The 19356-nt window shown below is 36.2% G+C and overlaps 1 protein-coding gene and 2 pseudogenes across 1 annotated transcript in view; 2 read left to right on the top strand and 1 right to left on the bottom strand.

Moving 5' to 3' along the window:
* Positions 1–8626, top strand: part of LOC150056322 (coiled-coil domain-containing protein 148-like) — a 168977-nt gene extending 160351 nt beyond the window's left edge. Inside the window, exon 11 of the mRNA XM_090342795.1 lies at positions 8073–8626. Coding sequence (XP_090198921.1) covers positions 8073–8294 — 222 coding nt within the window. The 3' untranslated portion in view covers positions 8295–8626. The remainder of the gene's footprint in view (positions 1–8072) is intronic.
* Positions 1668–2441, top strand: LOC150056325 (5'-AMP-activated protein kinase catalytic subunit alpha-2 pseudogene; annotated as a pseudogene).
* Positions 8627–18408: 9782 nt separating the features above from the next.
* LOC150056326 (proline-rich nuclear receptor coactivator 2-like) lies at positions 18409–18825 on the bottom strand (annotated as a pseudogene).
* Between the last annotated feature and the right edge of the window lie 531 nt (positions 18826–19356).

The following is a 19356-nucleotide window of genomic DNA, read 5'->3' on the forward strand; positions in this document are numbered from 1 at the left end:
ATTACTGAATTCTAGGATTTTCCTAGCAGATAATATGTTTGGATATGAACAGGTCACTTAATATTCTAAGGCCTCAATTGCTTCATCTGTCAAGAAAGAGAGTTAGACTAAATTATCTCCAGCTCTAAAATTCTATAATTTGCATGTAAAATGCAATTTTAGTATCTCTCTAGTCAATTTGCATCTGTGAGTGAATTTCTGGTGTTAGCTGGGAAATTTGAATTTTGTATTTATAGGCTACTAATTAGTATGAAACATCCTACTTTTTCCATTTGTCATATTAACAAAGCATATGTATTTTAGAACGAATGTGTGACATTTAAATAATGGAGTTCAGAATGACCTAAGAGCCCTTTCAAAGCCTATTGCAGTAGGATGATTATCTGTATAAATGCCCATACTGGATACCTCCTTAGTTCAAAACATTTCAAATGGCTGAAAGGAGTCCTCATCAGGGGTAATAAAAATGCCATTTTGTATGTCTGAATGGAATTTCAGGTCACCTAACATAACCCTAGAGTTAATCCAACAGAATAATGAGGCAAGTTTTTCAGACAAACTCAAAAAATGTAGAGTGCCTTATTCTGGATCTATCTGACCTAATAAGTAAGATTCTTACAAAATTTCAAGTCAAGCCTGGCACTGGTGGCTTATGCCAGTTACTCCAGAGACTGAAATCTGAGAATCTCCGCTTAAAGGCAGCTTGAACAGAAAAGTTCATGAATCTCATCCCCAATTACTATGAAAAAAGCCAGAGTGGAGTGGTGGCTCAAGTGGTAGAGTGCTAGCCTTGAGAAGCTCAGGAATAGCACCCAGGCCTGGGCCCCCTACCCCATACACAAAGTTTCAAGTCAAATAAATAATTTACAACTAAATAGCAACATTTTATGAGATATTAGGCATTCTTGAAAAGAAATAAGAATAAAAGGAGTAAAAGGAAAAAGATGAGAAAAAAAGAACAAAGAGGAAGAAAAGAAGGGGAAAACAAATAGAAATAAGGAAGAAAGGAAGGAAAGAAATAAAGAAAGAAGGAAAGGAAGAAGAAACCTTCCTAGTAATCTGTAGACATAATGATAATTGTTATTTTAAAGTGAAGAGTTAAGCAGGATATAAACTTCAAGTTCTACGGGCACTGACTCAATCTAGAACTTTAATAGTAGAGCAATGGCTCAAAAAATATAAAACTTTTCAAAGACATTATGATGTCTTAACCCTTTTCTAAAGCAATACTAGTGTCTTCAGATATTTTTTTCATTATAAACTTTCCCTATCAAGAACCTTTTTTTTCTCTCTTTTTTTTCAAAATATATTGAATAAATATAACCAACTGCAACTCTGACTTCTGGCTGTCACCATTCTCCAGTGAATATACTTTGACTATAAAATGTGATTGACAGAAATTTGAGACAAGATCTCCTGGATGACAATATGGAGAATTGTTTTTTTTTTTTTTTTTTTAAAAAAAAAAAGGCTTTTTCTTACTTCTTTGAGAAATGGTAAAACCCAAGTGCTACCTGGAAACAAATGGTATGGTCCCCTGCCCATGTTTATAGATATGGTGGATGGAAGCTTATTGTATTGTCTAAATCTAAACAATATAGGCATTGCTATTTTACTTAGTTTCCTTCACTATTTACTTAGTTTCCTTCTGTCATCAAAGCTATCCTATGAGAGAAAGAAAATTACTATGTGTAAGTAACAGGAGTCACAGAAAATTAACCTGCCAGGATCAGCTCGCTGTGGTCTATCATCTTATCATTTCAAGAGGAGAATCATGAACCAAGCCAGAGATTTTTCCCTCGCCTCCAGTCCACCAACTGGTTCCTTTATGGATGACAGTGCCATGCACATCCCTCCAGGCTCGAAGCCTCATCCAGAAAGGATGCCACCTCTAATAGCAGACAGCCCCAAAGCTCAGTGTCCCCTGGATTCTCTGAATACCACAAAGCCCAAATCTTTAGTTGTGAAAAAAGCCAAGAGGCACCTTGGAATCTGAAACCAGAGCAAGCCCTATGACATCATGGCTGAAGTTTACCAAGCTCTGAAACAACTGGATTTTGAATGCAAGGTAGTGAATGCATACCATCTTTGAGTAAGAAGAAAGAATCCAGTGACTGGCAATTATGTGAAAATGAGTTTATAGCTTTACCTGGTAGACAATCGGAGTTATCTTTTGGACTTTAAAAGCACTGATGATGAGGTGGTGGAACGGGGGTTAGGTTCCTTGATACCTCGGCATTCTTGTTCTGTGGCCGTCTTACACAGACCAAGATCCAGTTTTGATTTCACAACTGCAGAGAGCCATTCTCTCTCTGGCTCTCTCACTGGCTCTTTGACCAGAAGCCCTTTGTCTTCTGTTCCCCCACCCCCCCAACCTGGGCAGTCACACCATGGACTTTTTTGAAATGTGTGCCAATTTGATCACTGCTTTAGCTAACTGAGAACCTTCCACTGATTTTTGTCTTTCTGTGATTGCACTGTGAAAATCAAATTTATCCTTTAAATTATTATCTCACTTTTGTATATTGCATAACCTACACTTATTGAGAAAGGGCATGCGGTGTTGCTGAAATTACTGAAGACAAAGGGGTTGACAAATTTTAATTTTAATTTTATTGTACCTATGGTAACTTCACATAGGCATATTGTTAATGGGTAAACATTGAAGAAAACTGTTAATTCACAGTTCTGGGTTCACTACATCTGATAAACCAGTGGTTTGGCAACACCTCCTCATTTCACTGTACATGAACACATTTTACTTCCTGAGTTTCCTTAGTTAAAAAGCAAAGAAAGAAAAAGAAAAGAAAATTGTCCTGCCAAAATGATGTTACTCATTGGCATTTTATTAATAGAATATGATTTGCAGATTCTTTTTTTTTTTTTTTTTTTGCCAGTCCTGGGCTTGAGCTCAGGGCCTGAGCCCTGTCCTTGGACTTTCTCAAGGCTAGAGCTCTACCACTTGAGCCTCAGCACCGTTTCCGGCTTTTGTCTATGTATGTGGTACCAAGGAATCAAATCCGGGTCTTCGTGCATGCTAGGCAAGCACTTTACCCACTAGGCCAAACTCCCGGCCCTTGAAGATTCTTTTCAATGACATTTCTCAGAGTCTATATAGATATTTTGTGGGAAGTAGAAATAAAAGAAATGTAAGTTTTCTTTCTATTTTCCCTCATATTATTTCCCAGCAATATTAGTGCCAAATACAGTAAATTGGCATAATTTCTATCTGTATTCACATTTGTGTAACCTATATACTAATTTATACAATTCCATGCATTCCCTCTGACTCTTGATCTGTTCATTTCTTGTAATCCCTTCATTTTTTACTTCTGAGAATTCTCTCTGCCCCAATTTTCTTTTGACCACATGTCAGATGCAACTACACTAGAGCTGCATTCTCTCACAATAATTCCCATAACACCAGCCTTGTGATCCTACATCTATCTCTCAAACAGCCATCAGAATAAGTACTTGAAACAAGCCATCTGACTTCATTATGTCCCTGATTAAAGCTTGCCCAGTGGGCTTTCTGAATCCTAGACAGTGACCATCAGTTTCCTCAAACCAAGGACTTTTTATTTGTTTAAAAAAAGGCGGTGGAAGCGGGGGTAAATGGGGACAAAGATATGAGAAGGGGTAGCAATGATTGGTAAGAAATGGACCTCTACCTGGTGAATATAATGTAACCCTTCTATTAATTACAATTTTTAAAAAATACTGTGAAAGCCAGTCACCTGTGGCCTCACACCTTGTAATCTTATCTGAGGATTGTGGTTTGAAGCCAGCCCAGCAGGAAAGCCTACAGTACTCTTATTTCCAATTAACTACAAAAACAAAATAAACACTGAAGTGGAGCTGTGGCTCAAGTGGTAGAATGTTAGCCCTGAATATAAAATTTTAAGGACAGTGCCTAGGCCTGTGTGCAAGGCATACACACACAAAATAATATATAATTTCTCATCTGTGCTCTCAAAATGAAATGTATACAATCACATCTGACTTATACAAGTATGAAAAAAATAATGTAATGTAAAATAAAAACAAAATAACAATATAAAATAATATGCATTCAAATGTGTACATGACACAACAGCAATCAATGATTGTGGCCACTGTGACATAAATGGGTCCAGAACTCTGCTCACAGTTTAAATACCTGAGCAATGTCACTGTCAGTGACATGATAAAAATAGATATAATAGATGCCATTTATTATGTTTCATCTAATATATAATGTAATATAAACATGAATTACCTGAAAATCTTAAACTGCAGTTTTGGAGATGGAATCTGACTTTGGATTGCTAGCAAGCTTTCAGGTAATACTCATTCTACTGGCCCACTAACTACATGTTTATTAGTCAAAATGTAGACTAGTGGCATTTATTTTGTTTCTAGAGGTTTCATATCATCTAGTGGTTTTTAATAGTAAAAATCTTTAAGTCCCTAAAACATTTGATGCATTCTAGCTTACACAGCATGGGGTTATCACTGTGTCCCAGTAACTGACATCCTGGAACACAGCCACTGAGGCTAGTAACTTTGGGATCTATTGAATCCCATGTTAGGGCAAGGAAGGTGTGGAGAAAATACTTCTTCTCTGAGGAGTCAGAAGCTGAGGTTAGTGTCTTCTTCAAAGGATTCCAGATATTTTTCATGAGGTACACTGGAGCAAGGCCGATCCTATTAAATCTAAACAGAACCTTTAGTCTCACATCATGTATCTCTCCACTTACTCAGGTACTTCAAATGGGAAGTACAAATGAGAAGTAACAGTGGAGGAATATCCTGGTATGTGAGTCCTTCATTTAGACATATTGAATATGACTCACTTAAAAAATGTATTTTTAAGTTAGAATTTTTCTTTTGCCAGTCGTGGGACTTGGATTCAGGGCCTAGGCAATGTCCTTGAGCTTTCTCAAGAGTAACACTCTACCACTTGAGCCACAGCACCACTTCTGGCTTTTTCTGTGTATGTATTACCAAGGAATCAAACTCAAGGCATTGTGCATGCTAGGCAAGCACTCTACCACTAGCCACAACCCTGGCCCTTATAAATTATCTTTAAGTAGTTGTACAAAAGAGGTATCATGCTATGAAGTTTATAAATACAATGCATCTTGATCAGTGTCACCCTTCACCATTCTTATCTCCCTTCAACCAAGCTATCCCTTACATTTTTGCAGGATATACTTTGACTTGCAGAGTACATTCTCTTCCTGTTTCCTCCTTCATTCATCTTCCTCTTTTCTCTTAGCCCCATCCCCATTCTTGCAAGTACACATTTCTTGGTACTTATTTTATGGGGCTTTGATTCAGTCTTTGTAAAAAATTATACTATACTATTTGAGCTCTCTGTAAAGTCTATTATACTTTTGTTAAGTCATTTGTAACACATTGCTTACCACCCACTTTACATTTATAGATTTATAGATGTACCTATGTACTTATAGGCACATTTTAGCTACCACAAATGAGGGAAACCATGCAGCCTTTGTTTCTCTGTTTGGCTTACTTCACTTGAAACAATTTTTTCCCAAGTCTTAACATTTCCTTATGAATGGCACAATATCATTATTTTTAATATATAATTATGTAAAATTACATTGCTTTTATATGCCACATTTTCTTAATCCATTCTTCCATTGAGGGGCACCTGGGATGATTCCGTCTCTTGGCTATGGTGAATACATGATTCAGTGAACATGTTTGCAATGATGACTTTACTGTAACCTTACTTGTGTTCTATTGGATAAATACCCAGGAGTAGGATAGTAGGATTGCTGGATCATAGACTAGTTCTATGTTTAGCTTTTTTTTGAGAAGCCTCCATACTACTCTCCAGACATTCTCACCAACAGTGTATTAGAGTTCCCTTGGGCTATATTCTCACCAGTATTTTTGTTGTCTACTTTCTTGATGATGGCCATTCTAACTAGGGTAAGATGAAACTTTAGTGTTGTTTTGATTTGTATTTCCTTCATTGCCAGAGATATTGAGCATTTATTCTTGTGTCTATTGACCAGTGTTACTTCTGAGAAATCTCTCTTTAAGTCGTTAGCTCATTTATGAATTGAGTAGTTGTTTCTACTAGATTTAAATTTTGTTGTTGTTGTTGTGGGGCTTGAACTCTGGGCCTTGGCTCTGTCCCTGAGCTCTTCAACTCAAGGCTACCACTCTACCCCTGGTGCCACAACACTGCTTTTGGTTTTCTAGTGATTAATTGGAGACAAGAGTCTCACAGTCTTTTAGTGCTTGGGCTGGCTTTGAACCATGATCCTCAGATTTCAGCCTCCTAAGTACTTAGGATTACAGGCGTGAGCCAGGATGTCTGGGCTACTGGGGTTTAATTTTTGAAGATTTAATTATTTGAGCTCAAAGCATATTCTGGATATTAGACCCTTGTCTGATGTGAGCTTTCTATTTAACTTGTTTGCTATGTCCTTTGCCATGCAGGAACTTTTACATTCAATATAATCTATTTATCACTTTTTCATTTATTTGTTGCATTTCTAGATTCTTAGAAAGTTGTGAGCTGTGCCCAGAAACCCTAGTATTGCCCCTACTCCATCCTATAAAAGTTTCAGGGTTTCTGGTTTTACACTGATTCATTTTGAATTGATACTGGGGGAAGTTGAGAATAGCTTTTCTGTACAACAAGAAGATAGGGACTGAAATCAGGAAAGCATTCTCATTTGTGATTGCCTCAAAAAGTAAAAAAGAAAAGAAAAGAAAAGAAAAAAACCCTAGGAATTAACCAAAAGTAGGAAGGACCTCTATGGTGAATTTTTCATTAATTAAAAAAATAACATTTTATTTTATTGTAAAGATGATCTACAGAAGGGTTCCAGTTACATAAGTAAGATAATCAGTACATTTCTTGTTGAACAGTGTTACCCACTCCTTCATTTTCTCCCACATTCCCTCCTCCCTGGCTTCCTTACTGCCTTCCCTGCTCCTCTCTCCCCCTCCTGCAAGTTGGAGTGTCTTATGAGTAACACTGTTGCATTAGTTCCTTTGTCTTATCATTTTGTTTTCACCTTTTCTTCACCAAATCAGATTAATGTAAATAAAAGACATAGGACACCAAAATAAAAACAGTGACAATAGAGGATAAACCAAAGGAAAAAGAAAAATAAATAATGTCACATAGTAATTGTGGGGTCGGGGGAGGGGGGGGGACAAAAAAACCCTCTTCTTACCATACCTTGGAGTTCAGTTTTGATTAGAATAATTTTGTATGGTCATATGTACATAGCTATTGAGCAATTGTGATCCTCTGCTAGGGCAATCCTAGACATATTCTAATTATTACAAATGAAAACCATGGAGCCTTTCTTTGAGTCTGCTTACCTCACTTAATATGATTTTTTCCAAGTCTTTCCATTTCATTATGAATGGGACAATGTCATTCTTTCTGATGGCAGTGTAGAATTCCATTGTGTCTAAGTACCATATTTTCTTGCCCCATCCCCTGAGGGGCATGTGGGTTGGTTCCATATCTTAGGTATGGTAAATAATGTTGCAGTGAGCATAGTTGTGCTGGTAGCTTTAGAATGACCTTGTCTATAGACATTTGGGTAAATGCCCAGGAGTGGGATTGCTAGGTCATAGAGAAGCTCTATGTTTAGTCTTTTGAGGAACTTGTATACTGCTTTCCATAGTGGCTGAACAAGTTTACACTTCCATCAACAGTGCAGTAGTGTCCCAATTTGGCCTTATCCCTGCCAGCATCTGTTATTATTTGTTTTGTTTGTTTGCTTGTTTGTTTTGTTGATAATGGTCAGTCTAACTGGGGTGATGTGGAATCAGTGTAGTTTTGATTTGCATTTCTTTTATGGCCAGAGATGTTGAACATGTCTTCATGTGTGCATTGGCTATTCTTATTTCTTTTCTAGAGAAGTCTCTTTTTAATTTTTTAGCCCACTTATTAATGGTGTGGTTGTTTTTTTTCAGGATTTGTTATTGGGGGGTTAATTTTTTGAGCTGTAAGTATATTTTTGATATGCTGCCCTTGTCTGTTGTATAGTTAGTGAAGATCTCCCAATCTGTGAACTTTCTATTTTTAGAGAGAAAATTTTAAAATGTTGAAAAAGAAAACTGAAGAGGATTTAACTAAAGGCAAAAAATTTCCATGCTCCTGGATCGGAAAAATTAACATTATTACAAGGACATTACTATTCAAAGCAATTTACAAATTCAATGCAATACACGTCAAAAATCCCAACAATATTCTTAAAGGTAGAGGAAATAATTCAAATTTTGTATTGAATAACAAGGACCCCAGATAACAAGAACAATCCTTAGCCTGCAGAACAGTATTGGAAGAATAACAATACCAAACTTCAAACTATTACCGAGTCATAGAAAGGAAAACAACTTGATGCTGGCACAAAAATAGACCTGAGGATCATTGGGAACAAAATAGAAGACCCAAAAATGAACCCACAGCCCTGTAGCCATCTAATATTGGATAAGGGAGCCAAAAATACAGGCTGTACAAAAGAAAACCTCTTCAATAAATGGTACTCACAAAATTACATATTCACATGCAGAAAACTGACTAAAAATTTAAAAGAACACAAAATCCTAGAAGGAATACAAGGCTGGCTAGAACCTAGAGGGTATGGTGGCTTTGTCAACATCAGGAAAAGGCATTTAGAGCTCCAGTGAGAACAGCTTCAGATTCAGTTAGTGGGAAGGCAAGATAGAAGATTCTTCTCTGAGTGCTGTCAAGAAGAATATTCACCAGATACATGCTTGTTAATATAGTCTCTCTCAAACCATAGCAATAATTTAGAGACACTCTAGAGTGAGAGGACGTAAGTGTGATGAGATTGAACATTTGTACTGAGATGCTGATATGATTGGTAGTCACTGGTCATTCTGAGGACATGGCACATACATTGTTATAATCATCATTAATATTCATTCTTCATTTCTCATATATGATGGTTAGCATTATCACAATGTATAATTTTAACCCAGGTTCTTCTCTACTTAGACAGCTTCTGTCTCAGGTTGATATGGCTACTCTCAAAATTTTTTATTTCCCCAGTCCTGGGGCTTGAACTCAAGGCCTAGGCACTGTTCTTGTGCTTTCTCAAGGTTAGCACTCAACCACTCCAGTCACAGCACTTTTGGCTTCTTTCTGTGTATGGTTACCAAGGAATAAAACCAGGGTTTAATGCATGCTAGGTAAGCACTCTACCACTAGGCCAATCTCCTGATACCTGCCCCCCTAATTTTTACCCAATACTCAACTATAATCAAAATTTATGATCCAGAAAGCAAACTGGTATTTTCTTGTTTGTTTTTGTCGGTCTTGGGGATTAAATTCTGGGCCTAGGTGCTGTCTCTGAATTTCTTTTCTCCAGGCAAGCACTCTATCACTTGAGCCACTGTGCAACTTCTGGATTTTTTTTTTTAGTAGTTTATTGGAAATAAAAATCTCAAGGACTATATAATGAATGATTGTTGTCCTTAATGTACTATGTTGTCTCTCATCTCCTTTGCTGTCCCTTGGTTATCTCATATTGGTATAGTATCTCACTTTGTTATCTGATATATTGAATTTATTTGTATTTGGATATTTGAAATTTGATAGGGAAGGGGGGAAAACCAAGACGGGTGGGGGGTGTGGGGCGGGGGGAAATGGGTACCAAGACATGTGAAAGGGTATCAATGTATGTGAATTAATGCACCTTCTATCTGGCAAATATCATGTAACCCTTTTACTAATTACAATTAAAAAAATGCAAAAAAAAAAATCTCAAGGACTTTCCAACCCCACCTGGCATTGAGTTGGAGTTCGCAGATCTCAGCTTTCTAGAATTACAGGTATGAACCCCCAACACCAATAATTCTAAAATATTAAAAAATAGCCATTAATTGAGTTGAGAATGTGGCTTAGTGGTGGAGTGCTTGTCTCGCATGCATGAAACCATAGGTTCAATTTCTCAGTACAACACAAACAGAAAAAGCTGGAAGTGGTGCTTGGCTCAAATGGTAGAGTACTAGATTTTTACAAAAGAAGCCAGGGACAGTGCTGAGGCCTTGAGTTCAAGTTCCATTCCTGGCAAAAAAGAGTAGCTAGTTATTCATGCCTCATGTACTCCATCCTGGTCTAGTCATAATCTCTCACATTAGACTAAAAGTATGCAAATTCGGGCTGGGAGTTTGGCCTAGTGGTAGAGTGCTTGCCTAGCATGCATGAAGACTCAGGTTTGATTCATTGGTACCATATTCATAGAGAAAAAGCTGGAAGTGGTGCTGTGGCTCTAGTGGTAGAGCACTAGCCTTGAGAAAGCCCAAGGACAGTGTTCAGGCCCTGAGTTCAAGCCCCAGGACTGGAAAAAAATATGCATATTTTACATCATTAAAGTTCAATTCTTTCATTAAAGAAAATTATTATATATGCTTATGTGATATAATATGTGGCTAGCATAAGCATATATTGTTGAAATGGATAAAGTTCAAGCTAACTCACTTAGCCATCAACTCAACTACTTATCATAGATCTTTTGTTGTCCCATGATTCCTAAAGTGAACAGAAGCATGAGTATTTTAAACTTGGCCTTAGGACAACTCTTTGGAAGCCTTGATTGAATACTTCAGAAAGATAGACTTAAACTACTGGTTTGCATTGTACCTTCACAGTAAATCTCTGTACATTCACTTTGCACAGCATTCTGAGACTCACTCTTGGCAATATGAGATTCTGCAGTTTTATCAGGAGGTATAAGTTTACCCTAGCTATGTGAGATTTTCATTTTGAGTTTCCTTTTCCTTTTTTTCTTTCTATGTCAAAGACAAGAATTACCAAAGATTTGGTAGCATTCTACATTTTTTCTTTTTGACTTTCATTCACAGATACTTTTCTCCACTTATCCAAGAACCATATTTCACTTTTACTAAACCAAAAGTGCAGAGAGCTAGTACTGAAGCCTTCTCTTCCATCCATGACAGTAACTTGCACTATGGATCCATATATTAGTCTCTACCTCAGTGCTTGCCCTGTTTGTCCCTCAGATTGTTCCAAGAATTTTCTTACATCAGAAATTGAGCTATGTCCCTAGAAATTCCAAATATAAATCTTTTGAAAACATCTCAGAATGCTGTCTTTAAGCTTGTACAACAATTTTCATGTCTTCTCAGTGCTAACTTACTGGTTCTTATATTAGCCATCTGAGCATCAGACAATTTTTAGACTTGGATAGAGGACAGGGCATTGAAGAGAAAGATCAAATAAAAGGAAGGATTATTAAATAAAACTTGATTTATTACAGGAAACAAAACGGGTATAAGCTGCCTGAAATTTCTAAGCTGAAGTGCCTAGGGAAACAGAAATAATTTATTTTTTGTGAGAAAATAAAAAAGTTTGGTGTTAAGAGATATTGCTTAAATGATAGCTATGTCCCTAAATGAAATTTCAATGGTCACATTTTATTTGATTTCAGAATGCTAAAATTGATATATTTCAAATTTCTCATATAGTGATGAGAGATTTAGAAGAGTACAAATAAAACTATCACAGAAGTTATACATCTGCTCTACTAACCTCATTAGTTGGTAAAAGTCAAGGTGATAAAAAACTAGGTTGAAACAATGAACGAATGAATTGTGAACCAGTTTTGCAAAGATAATATGTTGTAATATTTACAGTGCTTCATTATTATAAATATCAAGTGGTTACTTCTATAATTTCTTTCCTTGTACATTTTTATCTGAAATGAAATCCAACTTGAGTGGCTAATTATTCTCAGGAACTGTTTTTCCAATATAAATCTAGCTAGCTTATAAACCCTAAATAAAATTCAGGAGTCACCATTTGATAAGATTCTCAAATTTTTTTTTTTAACCAGGATCAGCTTTTGCCTGTTTTGAAATACTAGAAATATTTTCTATTATATGAAAAGTAAGTCCAAGGGTTCCTGTAGATATAATAAATGTGTATGTACTGTATTTATGTAAAATATGAGTTTTATTTGCATTGTCATCAAGAAATTTGAGGCCAGAACTGGAAAAAGAAGAGAAAACAAAATCGAGAAATGGGTGTTTTTTGAGTAAGACTAGCTTTTTTTGTGCTTGCTAACAAAAGCTACATTGTATGGAAAACAGGAGAAATGGAACCTATTGTTAAAAGTGGTAACAATCCAAATCTTTTCAAGATCCCGTGCTCACCTTGGATTGTTCTCTACATGGACAATTCTTCAGTGTAGACTTCATCTGAGCCACTGGCATGTATCGTTAGAAGCTGGAGTAATCAAAATCACACACATGTGTTCTTTATCAAAAATAAAGAAGCTGTCCTTTGCTATGTGCTTCTGTACTAAGTGATATATATTGCTTTATTTATGTAATTAATATTTATTGGCAGTATTGGAATTTAAACTCAGATCCTCATTTTTAATCTGTTGGCTTGCTTGGTTAGTGCTCTTCAACTTGAACCAGAGTTCTTGTCCTATTTTTGGAAACAGAATCTCAGAGACTGATTATTTTTAAGGCAGCATATTACAGACTTTATAGTAATTTTGGAGACAAGAGTCTCACATATATTTCTTCTTAGGCTGGCCTTGAACCACAATCCTCTGTATCTTCTCTTTTTTTTTTAGGGTTTTTTTTTTTTTTTGCCAGTCCTGGGCTTGAGCTCAGGGCCTGAGCACTGTCCTTGGATTTTCTCAAGGCTAGAGCTCTACCACTTGAGCCTCAGCACCACTTCCGGCTTTTTCTATGTATGTGGTACGGAGGAATCGAACCCGGGTCATTATGCATGCTAGGCAAGCACTTTAACCACTAGGCCAAACTCACGGCCCCTTTTTTAAGTTTTTTTGTTTGTTTTTTTATTAAAGAATTTATTAATGTTGATTTTTACATCGTATTTTAAATGACAAGTTTAACAAACAAGTGTTCAAGGAGGGGATCTCTATTTACAATCACTGGGACTTAGTATTTAGAACTTAATCAAAATTAGGCTAAGGATATAATGAATGATTGCTGTCCTTAATGTGCTATGTTATCTCATCTCTTTTGCTGTTCCTTTGTTATCTCATATTGACACAATATCTCACTTTGTTATCTGATATATTGGATACATTTGTATTTGGTTACTTGAAATTGGACAGGGAAGGGGGGAAAACCAAGAGGGGGGTGGAGGGGAAGGTAATGGGACCAAGACATGTGCAAGGGTATCAATGTATGTGAATTAATGCACCTTCTATCTGGCAAATATCATGTTACCCTTTTATTAAATACAATAAAAAACTGGAAAAAATTAGGCTAAGGGTTTGTATGTCATAGAAACATATTAATTTATGAAATAAAACATTATGTCTATAGAGTCATAGGGTTTTTTCATATATTTTTATTGTAATTAATAGAAGGGTTACATGATATTTGCCAGATAGATGGTGCATTAATTCCCATACATTCATACCCTTTCACATGTCTTGGTCCCCAGAGTCATAGGTTTTTATGTCTATATAGTTATGTTTATATTTCCATTACCATGTCCATAGCTTTGGGTATACATTTATTGAGTCCTTGCTCTTGTTCTCTTTTGAGTAGCTAGAATTACAGGCACAAGTCATTGGTTCTAGGTAATATTTTTCTATATACCAAAAATACTGTATTTATATACCTCATGATTCTAATTGAAGAGACAAACTTAACTATTAAAAGTTCAACAGGTTAGCTAGGCACTGATGGCTAATGCCTGTAATGCTACCTATTCAGGAGGCTGAAATCTGAGAATTTCAATGTGAAGCTAGTTGGGAAGGAAAGTCTGTGAAACTCTTTATTTCCAATTAACCAATGGAAAGCCAGACGTGGAGCAATGGCACAGATGGTAGTTGCTAGCCTTGAGTAAAGGCCCTGAGTTCAAGCTCTGGGACTTGTGCATGTGTACGCATGCACACACACACACACACACACACACACACACACACACACACACATCTTATATCTCGTGATTGAAGTGAGGCCTAAAGGTTATAGTACTTGCTATGCACTCGTAATCCTAGCTATTAAGTAAGCTGAGATCTGAGGATTGTGGTTCAAAGACAGCCCATTACCAAGGTATGAAAGACTATTATCTGCAATTAGCCACCAGAAAACCATGTGTGATGCTGTGGCTCAAGTGGTAGAATGATAGCCTTTAGCTGAAGAGCTCAGGGACAGCACCTAGGCCAGAGTTCAAGACCCCCAACAATAAAAAAGAAAAAAATAATAGTGCTTCCCCAAAGAAAACTGTGTTCCTAATAGAAAATGTTAGTGTAGATTGTTCTTTGTTGTGTTCTTTCATAAAAGTGACTTAGCCTAGATATCTCCTAGAGCTTCATCAAACGCAAAGACTTGTGGACAGATAATTTGTTTTGAAAAATGATATCAAGGAAGAAAAGCAGGTACTTTAAAAGAGTCATCCAAGAAAGGATAAATTATTTTTCTGATCACTATCGTGAGCAACACTGAAGATTGATAGAGAATGTGCCTTAAGCATATTCTTCCAAGGGATAGAAGAGAGAAGTATGATCCAGCATCCATTCAACCTTCACCAAGTGTGGTCCTATAGGTTATATCCTTCCTACAGCTCTAGTTTCTTATACATACATCAAAAAAGAACAGGTTTTGGAAAATATTTCAAATGAAGGCAGAATTTTACAAGATTAAAAATAAGATGAAGTCAAGCTGCTGCTCTGTCATATCTGAGCACAACTTATTTCCAAAAAATACAGCTACAGTCAGAAGGTTGACTGAAAACCGAAAGGTGCATAGAACCATGTTTAGTCAGGAAAATGAAATAAAAAAAAATCACCATTACCTATCACCTTTTCACCTGAAAGGATGGTTATTAGCAGAAAGACACCTGGGAATGTGTCCTTATGAATAAGTAGAAGGAAGGGAACTTTATCCACTGCTTACAAGAATGGAAACTGCTACAGCCATTATGGAAAACAGAATCAAATTTCTTCATGAAATTTAAAATATCATATTAATAAGAATAAATGTCAAAAATACATGGTCCAACAATTTCTTTATTGGGCATATTATCCAAAGGAAATGAAATAACCACCACACATCTGCACCCTCACAGTCGCACTATGGAAACAATATAAATATCTATTAATTGATATATATTATATGTATCATTATTCAGAAAATATTTGCATTTGTGATAACAAATGTAAATTTTGAGTTTTATGCTAGTTAAATACAGTCTTCATAACCCTATTTATATTTTGAATCTACAAATGTTGAATTCCTAGAAGCAGAAAACAGAATACTTGCATAGGGCGGGAAATGTTGGGGGAAATGTTGGTCAAAGGATTCAAACATGAATGTACAGAACAAATCCACGAGGCCTAATATACAGCATGATGATGGTAGTGACTAATATTAATTGAGTACTTGACATCCGATTAAATTTTCTCCCCATAAAACCAAACTCAATCAAAACAAAATGAATTTTGTTTGTGATCATTAATTCATCTGTGACATGTCCATGACTTAGAGGGATCACACATAGGGAAAATGTTGGAACTGATCGGACAGTTCTTAACGTAAATTTTATATGTCAAAGAGACATTTGTACATAATGATGTTTAGAATTACTGGTCAGTTATATTCTCTCTGTTATGACAGCATCTTTATCTGGCTGGAAATAATTATAAATAAGAAAGACACAAATAGGACATGGACTTAAAAGACAAAATTCAAAGTTCAAAATTTCTCAGTGTAAGTGGCAATTAGATCCACACTATGATTCTTCATATGTTCTGTTTAATACGATTTTATGGAGTAGGATAGAGTTGTTTCCTTGGCTGAATAGTGTAGAATTTTATGTAAAGAGTCACAGTTATTCCTCTAAGAAGCATCAGCAGAATAAGTCATTAGACTGGGGAAGTTAGAAGAAGGTATATATGAGCTACAGTGGAATTGTCCTTGAGAAGTAAAATCTGCCACGTTTTGAACATAAAACCAATGAATTTAAAACAATGCACATTGTTCTAGTGTTTATCTACCCAAAACATTCATTTCAAGGTTTACTTAGAGTTTATAGAAAAGAATAAGATTTCCTTTTTTCTTTTTAATGAACATACTGCATTTTTACCAGAATAGCATTCTGCCTCTTTCTTAGTGTCTCTTTGGAAGAAATTCAAGACACTGAAATTTACCATCTTGTGACTACTCTGGGATTTAATGTATATAACTTCTCTGAGAATTTTTTAGGATAATCAGAATGAAGACCTTGGTATGCATAAAATTGCCGTCAAATATTGCATTTTATCTTCTTACCCTTACCTGTTTCTATCATGAAGATAGTGCCTTTTTGGAGATGGATTCTGACAGTTTTTTTCCCCAGAACTGCAATGCACATCAATACCAACGTGTGCTATATCTAGTTTGAAATATGTATGGCTGAGTATTTTGCATCACAAGTGAAGGCAATGGAAGGCACTTATTTCTATGATGTTTCCTAGTTCATCTTCTTGTGACCTCTTTTTGACTTCCCTTCTTGGCTGTTTGTATGGATGAGATATAACAATTTTTTTTCATGTGAAGAGTTGAAAAGTTCTGCTAAGTTCCTTACAGTAGTTCTTGTTGATTCTGGACTCAATCTAGAAAGAACTAAGCATAAGGGAAGAAAGATAATCTCACTGCAGGCTTCCTGTTTAGCTGTGATCACTTAGGAAATCTATAAACTGTAATCACTTTTATCGCACTCTGAAAAATCACTTCCTTTAATTTTCATTCTCACCAGTGGTCTTCATTTCATAGCTCTACAATGGTCTTATTCTCATTTAAAATGAAGTGTTCCAGTGGTTACTGATCTATGTGCCATTGTCTCGAGGTTCTGTTCATTAAAATAATAACTCTAAGAAATATACCAGAGCTGTGAGCTCTACAGTTATGCTAACAAAAACCTGTGAATTTAAAAATAGTTTACAAATGCTTGTTTACATAATATACCCCAAATCTCTCACCCTCTCCTTTTAGACATCATAATCCTCTAATTACAGGAAAGGATTTTAGATAACTTCTTTTATTCTCAGTAATCCATTTCTTTTACATTAATTAGAAACTTGCCTTGTTGGGTAAATGCACTAGGTATTTTGTTTGTACTTTAACTGTAGCCCAAAGGATGAAAACTCGGAATCACAGAATCAAAGGATAATCATTTCTGGGGTTGGGTTATTTTAAGGGAAATTTCAGCATCGAAGTTAAATTTAGGGTACATCAGAAAATTACCTCAAATTTCTTCACAGATACTTTGAGATATCATAGATATCTTTAAGAGTGAATTTTGTTAAGGATATTCTCTTTCTCTGTCCCTCTGTCTCTGTCTCTGTCTCTGTCTCTCTCTCTCTCTTTCTCCCTCTCTCTCTCTCCCTCATGTGTATGTATGTGTGTGTGTGTGTGTGTGTGTGTGTGTGTGTGTGTGTGTGTGTGAGAGAGAGAGAGAGAGAGAGAGAGAGAGAGAGAGAGAGAGAGAGAGAGAGAGAGAGAGAGAGAGAGAGAGGGCACTTTTGTACTCACTTAAAAGGTACCAGTGAATCCCTGGTGCCTGGCTGAGGACATCCTTTGAATTTAGCTTAGTAGTAGTGGTTATGCATTGCATGAATTGTCTCACTATTGCCTCAGAATACAGATAATGAAGCAAAATAGCTGAATGTATTTCTCCAAATAAATTTGAGGGAGTAATAAGTGAAATACTGAATACCCTAACAGAACAAATTTACATAGTACTTATTGTATATGATCTGAATTCAAAACCTGAAAAAATAAAAAAATGTCTTTTCTCCTGCCCCCCAAAATGATGTTTTAGTAATAATTACCGCTTTATTACCTTATGTTAAAGAGGTTGTTCATTCATAGTTCATATATGTATTTCATTCCCAAGTTCTCTGCTTCTTTTTAAAAATCTCCAAGTACCAGTTATATACTTGTTACTGTAAAATGCTGATGTTATTATGGAAAATTCACATTTTCTTCTGGCAATGCATGTTATTGGTTTGACTATTCCTCCAACATTAAACTTTCAAATTTCAGCCTAATTTTCAACCTTTGTACATCTTTGGCTACAAGTAAACCTGACCTATTAACCTTAATTGACTATCTCCCCATTAATAGAAAAGTTAGAGTCCTGTAACATTCTTCCTAAATCTAACCTTCCATGCTCTCACTTAAAAATTCCTCAATTGAGAACACTTATTCTCAAGTACAATCATTTAGTTATTTGAAGTTGACTGGTACTATTACATCACAGTGCACACAGCCTATAAAATCATTACGTAGTCTATATTTTTGCATTACTAGCAGTTTTATACCAATTCATTCCCTAATGAACTGGATACCAGTCAAGAATCATTTTATAAACTCGAAAGTTTTAAACACCGGTCCCTAATCTTATGCTTGTAGTTTAAGTAAGGTTTCCAGTTGAAATGTCATTATTTGCTTATCTAAAGGATTCTCTGATACAGGAACCCAGAGGCTTCGTGGCTTGGGAGAACACTTCAAGATGGAGGCTCACTGGATTTGGTTCCAGCAATAGTTCTCAATAGCGAGAGACTTGAAAAGCAATCTGGGACTTGATAAATTAGTGTTCCAGTTTTAATTATTTGGGATGCCTTTGGTCTTCCCCCCATTTTACATGTCTTGTCACGCAGATACTAGTGATTTCTAAACAGATCCTCTTCGCTTTTTTTGCATGAACAATGTTCATCTGGGTATTCTGATCCTTGGTCTTCTATTAAGCTGTGGTTGGTTATTACTAACACCTCTAGATGGAGGGCCTGGACTGTGATACCTCTCTGTATTACCCATCTTCAGCTTCTGTTACATCTTTCAGATGCATTCATGTGGTATGGCCGTAGACTTCTGTTACATCTTTCAGTGTGCTTTTCAGATCTCTGAATTTCCTCCTGTTACTCTTCCTTGTAGCCAAGCCCAAGATAATAGGTGTTGCCTTTTGCCAGATCCTTTCCTTTGTCTCAGTACAGAAGTTTACATGGGTTAATCTGCCAGGTTCCACCTAGGAGCTGAGGCCAACATCAGTGTATCCTCTGCACAGAAGCTTGAGAGAAGTCCTGGTGGCTTTGATCTCTCATGGTGGCAGCAGTTCCCCTTCAACATTGAAGCCTCCTTCCTTTCCAGGGGAGACTAGGTACTGATAGAACCCAGCCCTGAACACCGGAGAGCTAGCTGCAGATGTCCCTGTGCCTCTTATTCAACCTATCAAACATTTTTCCTAAGCATTTGCTATGTGTCAGGTACTGTAGTACCTTCTATGGGGATTATAAAGGAGAATAAATCAGTGCATTCTCTCTACTAGGATATATCTACATCTATATTTGT

The sequence above is a fragment of the Megascapheus bottae genome, chromosome 12, assembly GCF_031878675.1.
Source record: "Megascapheus bottae isolate mThoBot1 chromosome 12, mThoBot2.hap1, whole genome shotgun sequence".
NCBI lineage: Eukaryota > Metazoa > Chordata > Mammalia > Rodentia > Geomyidae > Megascapheus > Megascapheus bottae.